We start from the raw sequence: 12988 nt of genomic DNA on the forward strand, positions 1-12988 counted from the left end.
ATGCGAGATTGGCCTACTATTGTAGGAGTTTAAAACCCATTAAGTCTGTGATATGGTGAAGTCTTGCTTGGTGTTTTGGACAGCTATATTGGTGTGGAGGTGGAGGTATTGATCGCAACTGATGCCTCACTTCACACAATATGGAATAAAGTAGAAAAACCCTATAAACTTTATTAATATTGCACCTTTTCATAATCCTCTCTCACAAAGAGCTTGGCAAACAAATAAAAATAAAATCACCATTACAGCAGTGATGAGTAAAGATAGAATGATGGATAAAAAAACAGAATGGTAAGTCTAAAGAGACGGTTAAATACAAGTAGGTTTTTTTCCGAGCTACCGGCTGCTGAGCGTAAAGATTTAGAAGACCAAAAGCTAACAGATGAATACTGAAGTACTTTGAGTGTGCTGGTATTGATGCTCACATCGTCATTATGTCCTTGAAACCATCATCTGTTTTTTTTAAATAAAGACTTTAAAGATACCAAACACACTTAAAGACTATTTATGTTGGGAAGTTTCTTTGTGATTCTTTAAGGCCGAGCAGAGCACAAACCTCAATGAGACTGAAGTATTTTTACTCTAAAAGAAAAACTACAAATCGACTGTAAAAAAAATTCTAGGTTGGCAGCATCAAGGCCATAAACAGCCCACAATGCAACGCTCTCTGTAGTAGAAACCCTTGAGATTGGACAGTCCAATCGGAGGAGCTGACAGTTTTTCAGTCATACATCAAGTTGTAGTTTTCGTGTCTCCTACATTTGTTTTAGGCCGTTGCCCCTTGGCCTCACTGACAAGTTAAGTTCCACTGACTGATAACACGGCTCGGCTGTGTCGGGATTACTGTCGTACATCCTGCCTGAGGCCCCTGGAAACGCCATGCTGTATCATTCTGTCAACAGTTACTCTGAGAGCGCTCTACTTTCTGTGTTTGTGTGTGTGGTACTGTATTTCCCCGATGCGCCATCCTCTGCCAAAACCAACTGCCCAGCTTCCTCCCTCATCTCTTGTTGCCTTGGAAAGCACTCCGCTCCGCAGCCGTGATGAGGTGGAGCTGAACTTTGAGCTCTGCCTCATCGCTCCGAGGAACACCTACATCATCATCCAAACTCCTCCAAACGTGCCTTTTCTGGTCCCAACAATGGCCTCCACACCACATAAATCTCCCTGACAGAGCGATGTCTCACCAATGACACACCGGGTAGCATGCCAGCCTGCCTTTGACTCTTAAAAACGAAGGGGGAAAAAAAAGCTTCTGGGGCTTGAGCCAGCGCCACATGGTCCACAAAGCCGCTGTTTCATTGTAAAAGTGGGATTAAGAATTCATTTAACACATGGGATATGCTGCTATGTGACAGTGGTGGGAGCTCTGCTGGACCTTAATGGGCCCAGCTTGTGCTGACAGATAAGTTGAGCTGAGTTTCTCTGGACCAGGGGCTCCTTCCACTTTCTTCCCCCTAAATGAAACAGACTGTTATTCTTTCCAACAGGCCATACAGTAGCCCTGTCCATCATTAAAGCTATGAATCATGTCTCTGCACTTGCAGCGGCTCCCTCAGGGGTAAATCAATGCCTTGCCCCTTAATCTGGGCAGATTTCCGTGTAGGGTCCACCATATAGGGTTCTGTTTTTAGCACAATGAACAGCTTGCTCATGTTACTCTTCAGCTGCACGGCATACCACAATCTTCCCACATTTGCCATCAAATACTCTGCTCCAAGGTGTTTAGTGAAATGCAAGTCAATGAACATGTGCCCTTCAGCAGCAGTGGTTAAAGCAATCTTTACCCAGCAGCGCGGCTTCTTTAGGTAGAATGTTCTGCTGGGTTTTTTAAGCACTTTTAGCTGAAATAATCACATTTGAAAGCACCGCGTGTGGTTTATTTCCAATTGGAAGGTTGAGGAGTTTGTTCCATTGAGAGCAGAAGCTGCAGTAGCGCTGGCGAGAGAGATAGAAAAGAAGTCATGCCTCGGCGCTGCTTCACGCTGCTTTGGAGGTCAATTTCTTCTTCAAAGTGCACCCATTAAGCTGTGCGTCCTAAATATAGACCAGTTTGTTCGGAAATCGCTTCATTCTCTTTGATTCTGCCTTGAACTGCCACGTCAAAGTCATTTATATGCAGGGTTTTTCCTCAATAATGATGCAAGAAGTTGCAAAGCAAAGTGTTGAATTAGATTCTTCCTGCTGAGATAAAAAAGAGAGCAAAAGGGGAAATAACTCGTCAGCCATTTACCACAGTGATTAAATAAGCTTGTCCCAGCGTGTGTGTACTCGGGATGGACAAAATATGTTTGGTAAGCCGCACGTGTTGCATTCACTGCCCGAGGAAAAGGTTTACGAGTTAGAAGGTGTATTAGTCACGACGGGAGAGAAAATTTCCATCCATCACTCTGTCTGCAGAAATCTGTCTATTTGCTCTGACTAATCGGCCATCAGTCTGTCAGACCCTGATTCATGACCCTTTGGACAAAGCGCGAGTGGTCAGTCTCCATCGTAAACCAAATGCAAATGTTGGGGAACAGGCTGGCAGCTAAAATAAATAACATAGCCGCGAGCAAACAGTGGCTCGTGCAGAGAAAGTGTCGGAAATATGCCTTGAAAATGCACGTTGGAGGCTCATAATGCATCGACAAAAATCTAAATGAAAATAAACAGTTTGAAAACCTTATTAAGAAAGCTAATTTAGCTGTTTGGACCATTTCCAAAGAGTCAGAATCAGAGGAGGAAGCTTTTGAAATTATTATTTTAAATGACCACTGAATGATTGGTTACAAAATGTTTTGCTGACTACATGTAACTTTAGCTTGGATCCCTGGTTTGGATCAGTTGGTAGAGCGGGCACCGTCTTCGTAGCACTAATCGCAGATTCGACTCCTGGTCTGACGGTCATTCCCTACTCTGCTCTACATATATCCTGTCTCTGTTCAGCTCTCTTGTCTAATGAAGGCAAAAGCCAAAAAATAATCTTTAAATACCTGTGTATCGTTAGCCTGTGCTGTATTACTACAAAACCTGAATCCCTCTGCTGCCTCGCAACACATAAAGCAACAAAACTAGGTTCTAAAGCTAGCATGTGGCTGTGACCGCATCAGGTCCATGTGCGCTTCTGTGGGCAACACTGGAAGCGTGACGTGTTCATTTTCATTGGAAATGCATGAAAACAGACGAGTCTTTACATATCACAATGCTGGCGTGACATAGGCGTATGTCGTGCGACTTGCGCTGAAAATGTAGAGAATAGGAGGCTCGCCTATTTTTACCGTTGTTGGTCAAAATACACGGTGAAAATGAATTGTGATGTGTCCTGTTGATCTCTGACAGCGATATTAACATCTCTTCCTGTAGTGAAAGTCACAGGCATGGAGAGTAAAGTAGGTCAACACTTCCTGTATGCTGTTTCAAAGTAAAAGCCCGATCTGGAATTCTGATTCCACTCGTTTGTACACAATGCTTTTATTCTGAAGTGCTTCCCGGGCCGTTGTTGTTGTTATTTTTTTCACATTATTTGGCTCTGAAAGTACCGTCACTCACTCTAACGCAGGATGCAAATAACTGAAAAGCTGCCTTGTGACCACTCTCCTGATTGGTTCACTGATTAAATTCTGTTATTTCCATAATAAATCTGTAACCACGCCCAATTCAAACCCAGTATCTGAAAAGTTTTTAGAAATTAACTACTACTTTTTGATGCTGATTATTTGGTACATAAGACCTTAAATCAGTTAAAGGGCTTCTGTGTTTTTCCCCCTAGTGTATTAAAATAGAGATGCTCTCCCAGTATCCTGCGCTGCCTTCATGTATTCATTCAACATCACAATGGCGCGTAGATAACTTTCAGTCCGCCGTCTTTGTATCTGTGTGTGTAAAATGTTTATTTCCTCCCTCTCTGTGGTTGTTTGAGTCTGCTCTGTGAACAGCTTCTCCTCTCTGTCGCTCATTCAAAATGCTGTTGCTTTCTTTAGAAAGCCGAGATGCAGCATTGACCCCTCTTAGAAAAGAAGAGTGTTGTTGTAGTAGCACAGTCCCCCCTCCTCCTTCCTCCCTCGCCTCCCCCCTCCTGTCACTTCAGACAGCCTCTCGGTGGAGAGCTCTCTCTCAGATCAGCACTAAACTCTCTCCTTAGTCTCAGGAAGTGTCGGAGGAAGCACTCTCAGCCTAGTCGGCTTTTCTTAGACTCCCAGGTCTCATTGCATATTCATGGCCCCCTTCACAGTCGAGGGTATCAGGTTTAAAAACAGGGGGAAAAAAGACATTTGAGCGTTAATAATTTACTGTTTTATTGTTAATATTCCCTGTAATTAATAATAGAACATATATGAAGGTTTGCACATTAATGTTTCAATGTCAGATTGTTTGGATGGTGAAGTGTTCCTGCTGCCTCTGACCGCCAGGAGCTCCAACAGTTTAAACACTTTATGCATCACTCTCCATCGCCGCGCAAATAACACAGAGACACTTACCGCTGTAAGTGGGAAATGGAGAGGCTGCAATTTGTCATCAGATCTTAGAGCTCTGATGTCCATTATCCAGAGCACTACACACACAGGGATCCACAGCGGCAGACGTTACACTTCATACTGAGCATGAGCGAAGAACGAGCACCGTGAGCTGCTTTTAATAAATCACAGAGAAAGAGTTGTTTCAGCTTTAATGGGATAAACTACAACATCCCACCTTTTTAACATGAGAGGACAGGTTACAACATGAGACTGATCACTAGAGCTGCAGCAACGAGGTTGTCTTTCTTTGAGCACTGCTCATAAAACAACTCATACAAAGTAAACAGAAAGGGGAGGGGGTGTCTAATAAGCACCTCTGTGCACCTCTCAGGAAAGTATAACAGATGATGAATTTACCTTTTTGATGTTGCAAATGAACTTCCTTTTAAATTTAATACTGAAAATAATAACTCCATAAACAAATTTATGCTGTTAATAAAGGTTTCAAGACTCCACCCAGAAAGTCCACCCTCGAGCCTTTGCTGCGTGTCACACTAGCTTTGTCATCCCCTGTTTTAGACACTATCCACTGTCCTGTCTCTGTCTCTGTCAATAAAGGCAGAAAAGGCAGAAAAATGAAACAACAAACAAAAAGAGTCTGTAGGATTTTCTTTTTTTTTAAGTCCTTGAAAAACAAAAAGGAAAACTTCTTTTGGCACTCTTCGGCAGAGTTACAGGCAAAGTATTCAGGCAGGTATATATGATGGTTTTAAAGGCACCAATTAAATCATTATAACCTCGCAGGTTCTTCCTTAAGGAGGGACAATAGGCAACACAGATTCATTACAGATGGATGGATGGATGGATAGATGTACAGGAAATAACAATCACAGTTGAGACATTACATTTAACACTGAGCATTAAAACATGTAAGCACTAACAAACCACACATAAAAATACTAAAAAAAGTTTCTAAACCAAAATAAAACTCTACAAATGAGACACTAAAAGATCGCTAAGAAATGTTGTAAAAACATCCAGTGTCTGTATTAATCCTGACTGCATGAATCATGGACAATACTATACTGACGTGACAGAACAATTAACTTGCCGAATAGATTTGAGACCTGACGACCTCTCGTTCTACAGGCTAGATGGCCGAGGTCATTTAGTTTTGTTTACTTCTTCTTCTGTGATTAACAGTCGATTGCAGCCATGTGGAAAGCCACGTTCTGATGTAACCACTCTTTTTAATGAGCCTAGTTTATCCACTCCAAACAGGTTGACAGAAATGCGCCTGATTTGCATTTCTTTTTTACAGCATTCAAAAGTTTGCTTTATAATTAGCTTGATGATTGAATTAAAACACAACTACAAAACAACATGCTTGCATTGTAAACATAAGAACAAACTAAACCAAGTCATTTCCTGCGGTCGGATCCACACGAGCTCTTCTGCACGCTCGCCTCCTCCTGATTAATAGCCCGGGTGTCTCACTGAGCAGCCGTGCTCTGCCGCGGCTGGAGGTTCACACTGAGAACCAGGCGGCGGCTGTCGGCGGTGAGCTATGTGCCGCTCTGCTCCACGGGAGGTAATGAATCGGTGTGTCTGCCAGGACTGAAGTGTAGACAGCAGGAGGAACAAAAGTGATCAGTCTTTCAGGGCAAGGGACTACTTGTCCAGCATGTGGGCCGCTGATAGAGGCAGAGAGATAGAGCATGAAAGAGAGAGGAAGGGAGGACATAAAGGAGGTAAGAGGGGGGAAAAAGTGAAGGAAGAGTTGTTAAAAGAAAGTAGCAACGAGAGAGTGGTGGATAGGAAGAGAAGAAAGGAGACGGATGGATGAGGAGTCAGGATTTCACCCAGCCTGTGTAACATTCCTGGGGAAATTCGCTCCCTTTCGCCCCCTCCAACGCTCCTTAAACCACCTCAGAGGGGGTTCATTATTCTCACTTTACTCCTCCACTAATTATCGTTATCATTATGGGGGATAATTACCATTTCACTGCCTAACACCCATGTAGGCAGCTCCGCTCTGACTCACACACAAGGTTATCAATAGCTGCTCAATTGCAGCCTCATCTGCCTAATTATACGATTTGGGCTTTGTGATAACTGAATGGGATGTGAAATCTAGTATTATTGGTGAGACGCACAAAGTCAGCAGAAGGCCGTGAGATAAACCCGTGTGTGTGTGTGGAGTCCTGTTAATTAAAGATATGGTTTTTGGTGGAGCAGAAATCAAAGGAGATCCAGCGTTATGAAACAACTGGAAGTCTCCTAAATATAAAAGAGCTGCGTCCACACTGTAATATATCTCTGAAAGCCGCTGGAAACCCAAATCCACAATTTGGGTTCCGGAACATAACAGTAAGCAGCTAAAACTATATATAAAAAAAAAGCAATTCTTGTTTTAAGGACTGTTTTTTTTAGCTTCAGCCTTTATTGAGTAGGACAGTGGATAGAGTCGGAGAGAGTGAGGACGACATGCTGCAAAGGGCCGCTGCGTCGAGAGGCTGTGCCGCTGTACGTGGCGCGCTTTAACCGCTGAGCTACACCGGTGCACTGAAAGCAATTCGTAAATTGGGTTAGGCTTTGGCTTGATTAAGCTCAGATATAAATTCCAAAAACTCAAACCTCTTGTACAAATCATAAAAATGGTCACACATAGGCCGTCTGGAGCCGCTGTAGCCACTTCTGCTAACCAAAACACAAATTTAACTTGCTTAAAAAACTTGGAAACTTCAGTTACTGTAGTGATTGTTTTAGTTACGTCTCCTCTCGCGGTTCCTCTTCTATTGGCAAGCCGTATTTGTCAACAGAGCTGTCAATCATCGTTTTTTCAGCATCAAATAACTAATTAAAAATAAACATGTCAGAAACATTAAGTCTTGGACATAAACCACCATGATAAGAACTAAATATAATAACACAAACCATGTTTGAGAAAAAAGTATTTGACATGTATTTATATTTTATAGTTTGACTCATGTCCCATCTGTTAACATGGAGGAGGCCTTATGACTTATACTGCAGCCAGTCAGCAGGGGGCGCTTGGATGAACGTTTAAATGAATGTTTTGGCTTCATTTTTAGGAAGCCATCTTTTTATACAGTCTACGGTTTACACCCAGCGTTAGCATAGTCTGCTAGCATAGTAATGACCATGCTAGTAGCAGGTGTTCAATGTCAAATTAAGTTCTATATTTATTTTTTTTCAGGCTGTTTTTTCGGCAGGGAAAAGGAAAGTTGTTTCATAACAGTGCAGCACTAGCGAACACAGAACCGTCTTTTAGCATTGCATTTTCTGGCCTTTGAACAACAAGCAGCAGCTTAGCTAAAGTTAAACACGTTTGCTAACTGCTATTGATAGCAAAGATTTTTGTAACTCTACATTCAGGCACCATTTAAATTAATAATTTCGTGCAGGAGCCAGGCGGATGTGAATCAAATAATCGGCCACACGCACACAGTCTTTCTTTTTTATAAGTCGAGGAAATTAAACAACAACAAAATGAAAAAGATGAACAAACTACGACAAAACAAAAGAAACAGGCAGGAAACCCAGCAAACATTCACATAACAATGCAGGGCAATAGTTCACAACAACAATTCATATGTTGTACCAAACCATGAGATTCACCCACTAAAGCGATCCTATTGGTCTTAAATCATATCTTTTTTTTTTTGGTTCAATCTTCCCAACATATTTTCCACACGCAGCGATGTCCATCATTCGTTCCTTCCACGTGTTCAGTGTAGGAGTTTGAGGCTCTTTCCAACATCTAAGAATCAGTCTAGCACAAGTTATTAAGCCGGTTGTTAATACTCTAAATGCAAATGTATATGCTTCAATATATGTTTTCTAAAAGGTATGACCATTTTCTTACCTGAGGTTTTTGTGGATGCTTGATGAGACTCAGCTGTGATCTAATATATGCGTTTTTACTTTTTAAAGCCACATTTCTAGAGGCTTTAATATGCCGGTGCAGAGCTGTGAATACAAAGAGAGTTAAACAAAATCCTGTGAGATAAAACTTAAAATCCTCCATCTTTTCTTTCCCTCTCTCATTATCACCTGTATTACATTTGTCAAAGAACTAGGACTCCAGGTTTAATTAACCCACACTATTACCACGGTTCAATCAGTTTTATCACAGCGTTAATGAAGAGCCGCAGCAGCATGCGATTGTTCACCAGCCGATGTGAACAATGTGACTTATGCTAAGCTCAGTCGCTGTGTTTGTCGAGGGGCTTTCTAAATCCCTCTGTGGCATTTTGGAGCTGCAGCTGACGCGTCCAACCTCGTGAATGCTCTCTCCATCTGCTGCAGCTCAACGCAGGACAAGTATGAGACTGACACAGGCCTCATCAGCGGGAGAAATACACAAGACGTGTCCTCTGTTACGCTCAGAGAGAAGCAGAGCGTGGATGGAAAAGAGGGCGAGGGTACAGAGGGTGAGAAGACGAGGGACAGAGGGTGACAGTGTGGACGCTTCAGTGAGCGCCTGACAGACAGTCGGGTCGGTGGAATGTGTGCCGCAGAGGACCTCATGACAGACAGGAGGCACATTTTTCTTTGACCCCAATTACCAGAGGTGTTTCTTTCCACCAGTTAATCCCTGGCATATATAGGGTGGCCTGTCCTCTGCACCGTGGAGATCTACTTTTCCAGCTTGTTGTTTTCCATACAAGTCATATGGATGAAGGCACAGTTCTCCTGACCTTCTAGCAGTCTAACTAGGAATCTCTCCCCACCTTAAGGCATAGATTGTATCAATGTGGCTCTTTGTAGTCGACCTGTTCACCTCTATAAACAGATATCTGTGCGTGAATGCAGACTAAGTAGGCCAGGGATCTGTTGGTATCAGGTATATTTTTATTTCTGGTGCCGGTTTGTAGTCCTCATCGCATTGACCAATCATGGTTGAGCTTGTTTTGGTGGTTTCGTTTGGAGTGCAGGAGAGGCGGAACTTATGTTAAATTAGCATTTGGCATTTTAGCAATTTGATTGAGTAAGAAATGGCTCTAACTCCATTTTCAAATCTCAAGTTGGATGTCGGACTTCCTCTTCCGTGAGCTGGTCATTGGTTATGGTCCATCATCAGTTATGTGTGTGCTGGCTAGAGCTGAAATGTTGGCACACGTTGTCAGAAGGGATGGGTATTTCTTTTTTATTTTTTTAAGATTATTTTTGTGGCTTTTTATGCCTTTATTTCAGAGAGAGGACAGCTGATAGTGGTGGAAGTGGGGGAAGAGAGAGTGGGAACGACAGGCGGCAAAGGGCCGAGGGCTGGAGTTGAACCCGGGGCCGCCGCATCGAGGACTGTAGCCTCTGTATATGGCCAAGTCTGTGGGCACATACAAGGAATTTGACTCAATTTTTTCCCCTTACTCTAAATGAACAGACACACAAAGTGACATACTACACTTAAAATATTCACTGGGAACTATTTTCGGCTAGAAGTGTGTACCACAAAAACTCCATCTTCTCTATATAAAACAGAGACATGGATCATCTCTCGTACAGTGAGAATCAGTCATGCTGTGTATAGTTGTTGTAGACTAATATATAGTATATAGTAATATAGATATGCTAGTCTTCCTTTCAAAGTTTAATTTCACCTCATTTTCGGTTGGGTTCGTTCCACACAGAACTCTTTGACGGCTGCAGAAGTCTCTGCATTTTTCTCCGGTCCTGAATCTCACAGTGCGGCAATGCTTTCTTCTTCTCTTGTTATTTAATGGCGGTTAGCAAACAGCTTTCAGATGCACTACATCCACTGTCTGGTCGTAGTACTGTATTACAACCAGAAGATTTTTAAGATGAGATAATATTTGTATGAACTTCTTTATTTTTTATTTATTAATTCATGAATGTTCATTTTTGATCTGCTATTTTATGCCCCTTATTTTAATCAAAAATATGTCGGATTCTGCTTTAAATTTGCTACTTTAATAAATAATATGTGTTTTTGTTTATTTGTTTATGGCTGTTTTATTTCCTTTTCAATGTTCAGTTTGCCTCGTCAGTTGTTGTTCAGACAAAAGGTTAAAATGTCGCCCTTTAATTTTTTCTCACTTCCACAAGAACAGAGTTACACAGCCTCTCAAAATATTTGTTTAACTCAAGTGGTTTCCTTTGGACCGCAGCAACATGTTCTTCTTGTTGGGAGATTATCTGACCTCCCTCTCTCTCTCACTTCCTCCCTCAGAGACACTTATGGACTCCACTACAGCCACGGCGGAGCTCGGCTGGACGGTCTACCCCGTGTCAGGGTCCAGTGACAACAGCGTAAGTGGCTCTTCTTTCACTTCGATCTGCTCCCGCTAATAGAAAAGATAATTAAATTATTTTTTAAGTGATTATATAATGAGATGTGATTTCAGGGCAGTTTAGTTCAGATAAAGAAGAGGTGTGTGGGGACCCTCGCTTTTGTTGGACCTAAAAGTGCGGCTAATGTGTAAATTTGCTCAGTCTGCCGTAATAGCTTTATTTCTCTCTGTGTTTTGGTTTCTCACTTTAAGGTCAAAGATCAATTAATGAGGCTGCCTGGCCCCCAGAGTGAGCTAAACCTCCCCCAAAAATCCTCCTGCAAACTTACATGGAAACTATTTGAACACAACAAAGACATTTTTAAGCCACACATTCATTCACTTCTTTAGTAGATATTTTAAACTTTTCTGTTGATGCAGAATTTTAAGAGCTGCTACAACCACTTTCCTTTTTGGTCATTACCACAAAGACTCATCCATTTCTCTAATCCCTGCGTTCCTTTACTTTTGGGTTATTCACATTTATCTCGCCTGAACTTTCCGGTTCACGACAAACACACTAACAAAGAACAATCATACACTTAAAGTTAACTACGTGTGTTCCCATGCCAGGCTAGAAGCTATGTGTTATATGGGCCCTGCTGGTGTTTGATGCACAGTCTTTCCACAGGGTTTGCCAGGGCATCGGTTCCTCCCGGCCACATGTGAGCCAGGCCCACTTAGAGCCGGCCAAAACCAGAGTCTCAGTCTACTTCACTTTTTTCCCCACCGCAAGATTTAGACTTCTTAGAACGGGTCCAAAATAGAGAAAAAATGTTGTAGACTTATTTGCTGGTGCATTTCAAAAAACCACTACCGATTTTATTCAATTATTTACGCTTCTGTGGTTTGTATTAAAGATGGTTTGAATTATACTCTATCATGCTGTGTCTCTGCGCGCTAAAAGAAGCAAAAAAAACACGGCAGCACTGAGAGCCGGCCTTCAACCGCTCTGTGATACGACTTCAAAGTTGTTCAGGAATAATTTAGGACAACCTCATCTCTCCCAACCTGAGGGCACGTTGTCTCCTCCCTGCTCAGTCCTACAATCAATAGCGAAGCAAAAAGACGCCTGGTTTCCTTTTTCCCTCGCCAGCTCTGGATCCAATCTGCACAGAGCGCTTACGCACACATGCTGACTCCAAAGACAGTTTACATCACGTCGTCCTTTCATCTTTGCAAACTGTTAGATTCAGCATCCACTCAACCCATTCAGCATCCACTCAACCCTTTTCTCATATCAGATTTAAGAGCGTTTTGGAAACTTCAGGAAAGTTGGACTAAATGTTTGGAACAATGACTTTAGTATTCAATGAATAGTCTACTGGCAAAATTGAGATAAATTAAAGGTCCAAACATCAAACTAAAGACCTCTAAGCTCATTAGGAATCATCTTTGTTCCAGTAACATGTGGCACACCGCATAAATATGTGGTCGTTTTCTCCTCCAAATCAAACATCTCCACATTTGATTTACTGAAAGGCATGTCTGTGACGAGTTTAGAATATGTGCTTTTATATGTATCCCTCCACGCTGGCGACAGACAGGGCCAGAGGCGTTGTGTTTTTTCTTGTTGTACACCCGTCCCTCCCATTCTTGTGAATGAGATAACTCGGGAACACCAGGAGAGAAAGTCTTTAGGTTTGACACAAACGTCCATTAGACTCCAGGATGCACTGCTTACAACTTACTGGTCAAAAGGTCAAAGTTCAAAGTCCCTGTGATCTCTGTAAGTTAAAGGTATAATAAGAAGGATTTTTTCTTGCATTTTGTCAACAACACATTCAAACTGGGCCCCTCCTCCTGGGCTTTGTCACCAGAAGCTCACCCTCACTGTCTCGCGTGAGAACACGCCCAACCCGCCGAGCTAACGCCAACAGCATCGCGGTTAGCTTTGTGCTAGCAGGCTAACCGCCGGTTAGCTTGTCCTACCCAGTTTCAGGCACTTACCTGTCCAACAGAAAGAAGGCCAACTCTGCGTCGCTCTGTGGCCATGTTCGCCGGTCTGAATGGGGCCCAGTTGCTAATTTGAACCACTCCCACACTCACCTGTACGCTGTGATTGGCTCAGAGAACCATGACAGCGCCCCTCCTGGAAACGTCCCGTGCAGAGCAAAGCAACAGATTAGATGCAGAGAGAAGGGTCTCACAAGGGTCTGCACACACACTCACCAACACACGAGGCCTATAAGTGATGATTTATATTATATTATATTTGTAAAAGTCTATATTTTA

General features: G+C 42.5%; 1 protein-coding gene across 1 annotated transcript in view; it reads left to right on the plus strand.

Annotated features, from left to right (window-relative positions):
- ephb2b (eph receptor B2b) overlaps positions 1–12988 on the plus strand; it is a 222287-nt gene that overhangs the window by 95963 nt on the left and 113336 nt on the right. The window contains exons 2-3 of the mRNA XM_069678316.1: positions 8772–8896; positions 10654–10733. Of these exons, the coding sequence (XP_069534417.1) occupies positions 8772–8896; positions 10654–10733 (205 nt within the window). The remainder of the gene's footprint in view (positions 1–8771; positions 8897–10653; positions 10734–12988) is intronic.

The sequence above is a fragment of the Semicossyphus pulcher genome, unplaced genomic scaffold, assembly GCF_022749685.1.
Source record: "Semicossyphus pulcher isolate SPU_LCO1_2020_fin unplaced genomic scaffold, fSemPul1.0.p SCAF_3, whole genome shotgun sequence".
Lineage (NCBI taxonomy): Eukaryota > Metazoa > Chordata > Actinopteri > Labriformes > Labridae > Semicossyphus > Semicossyphus pulcher.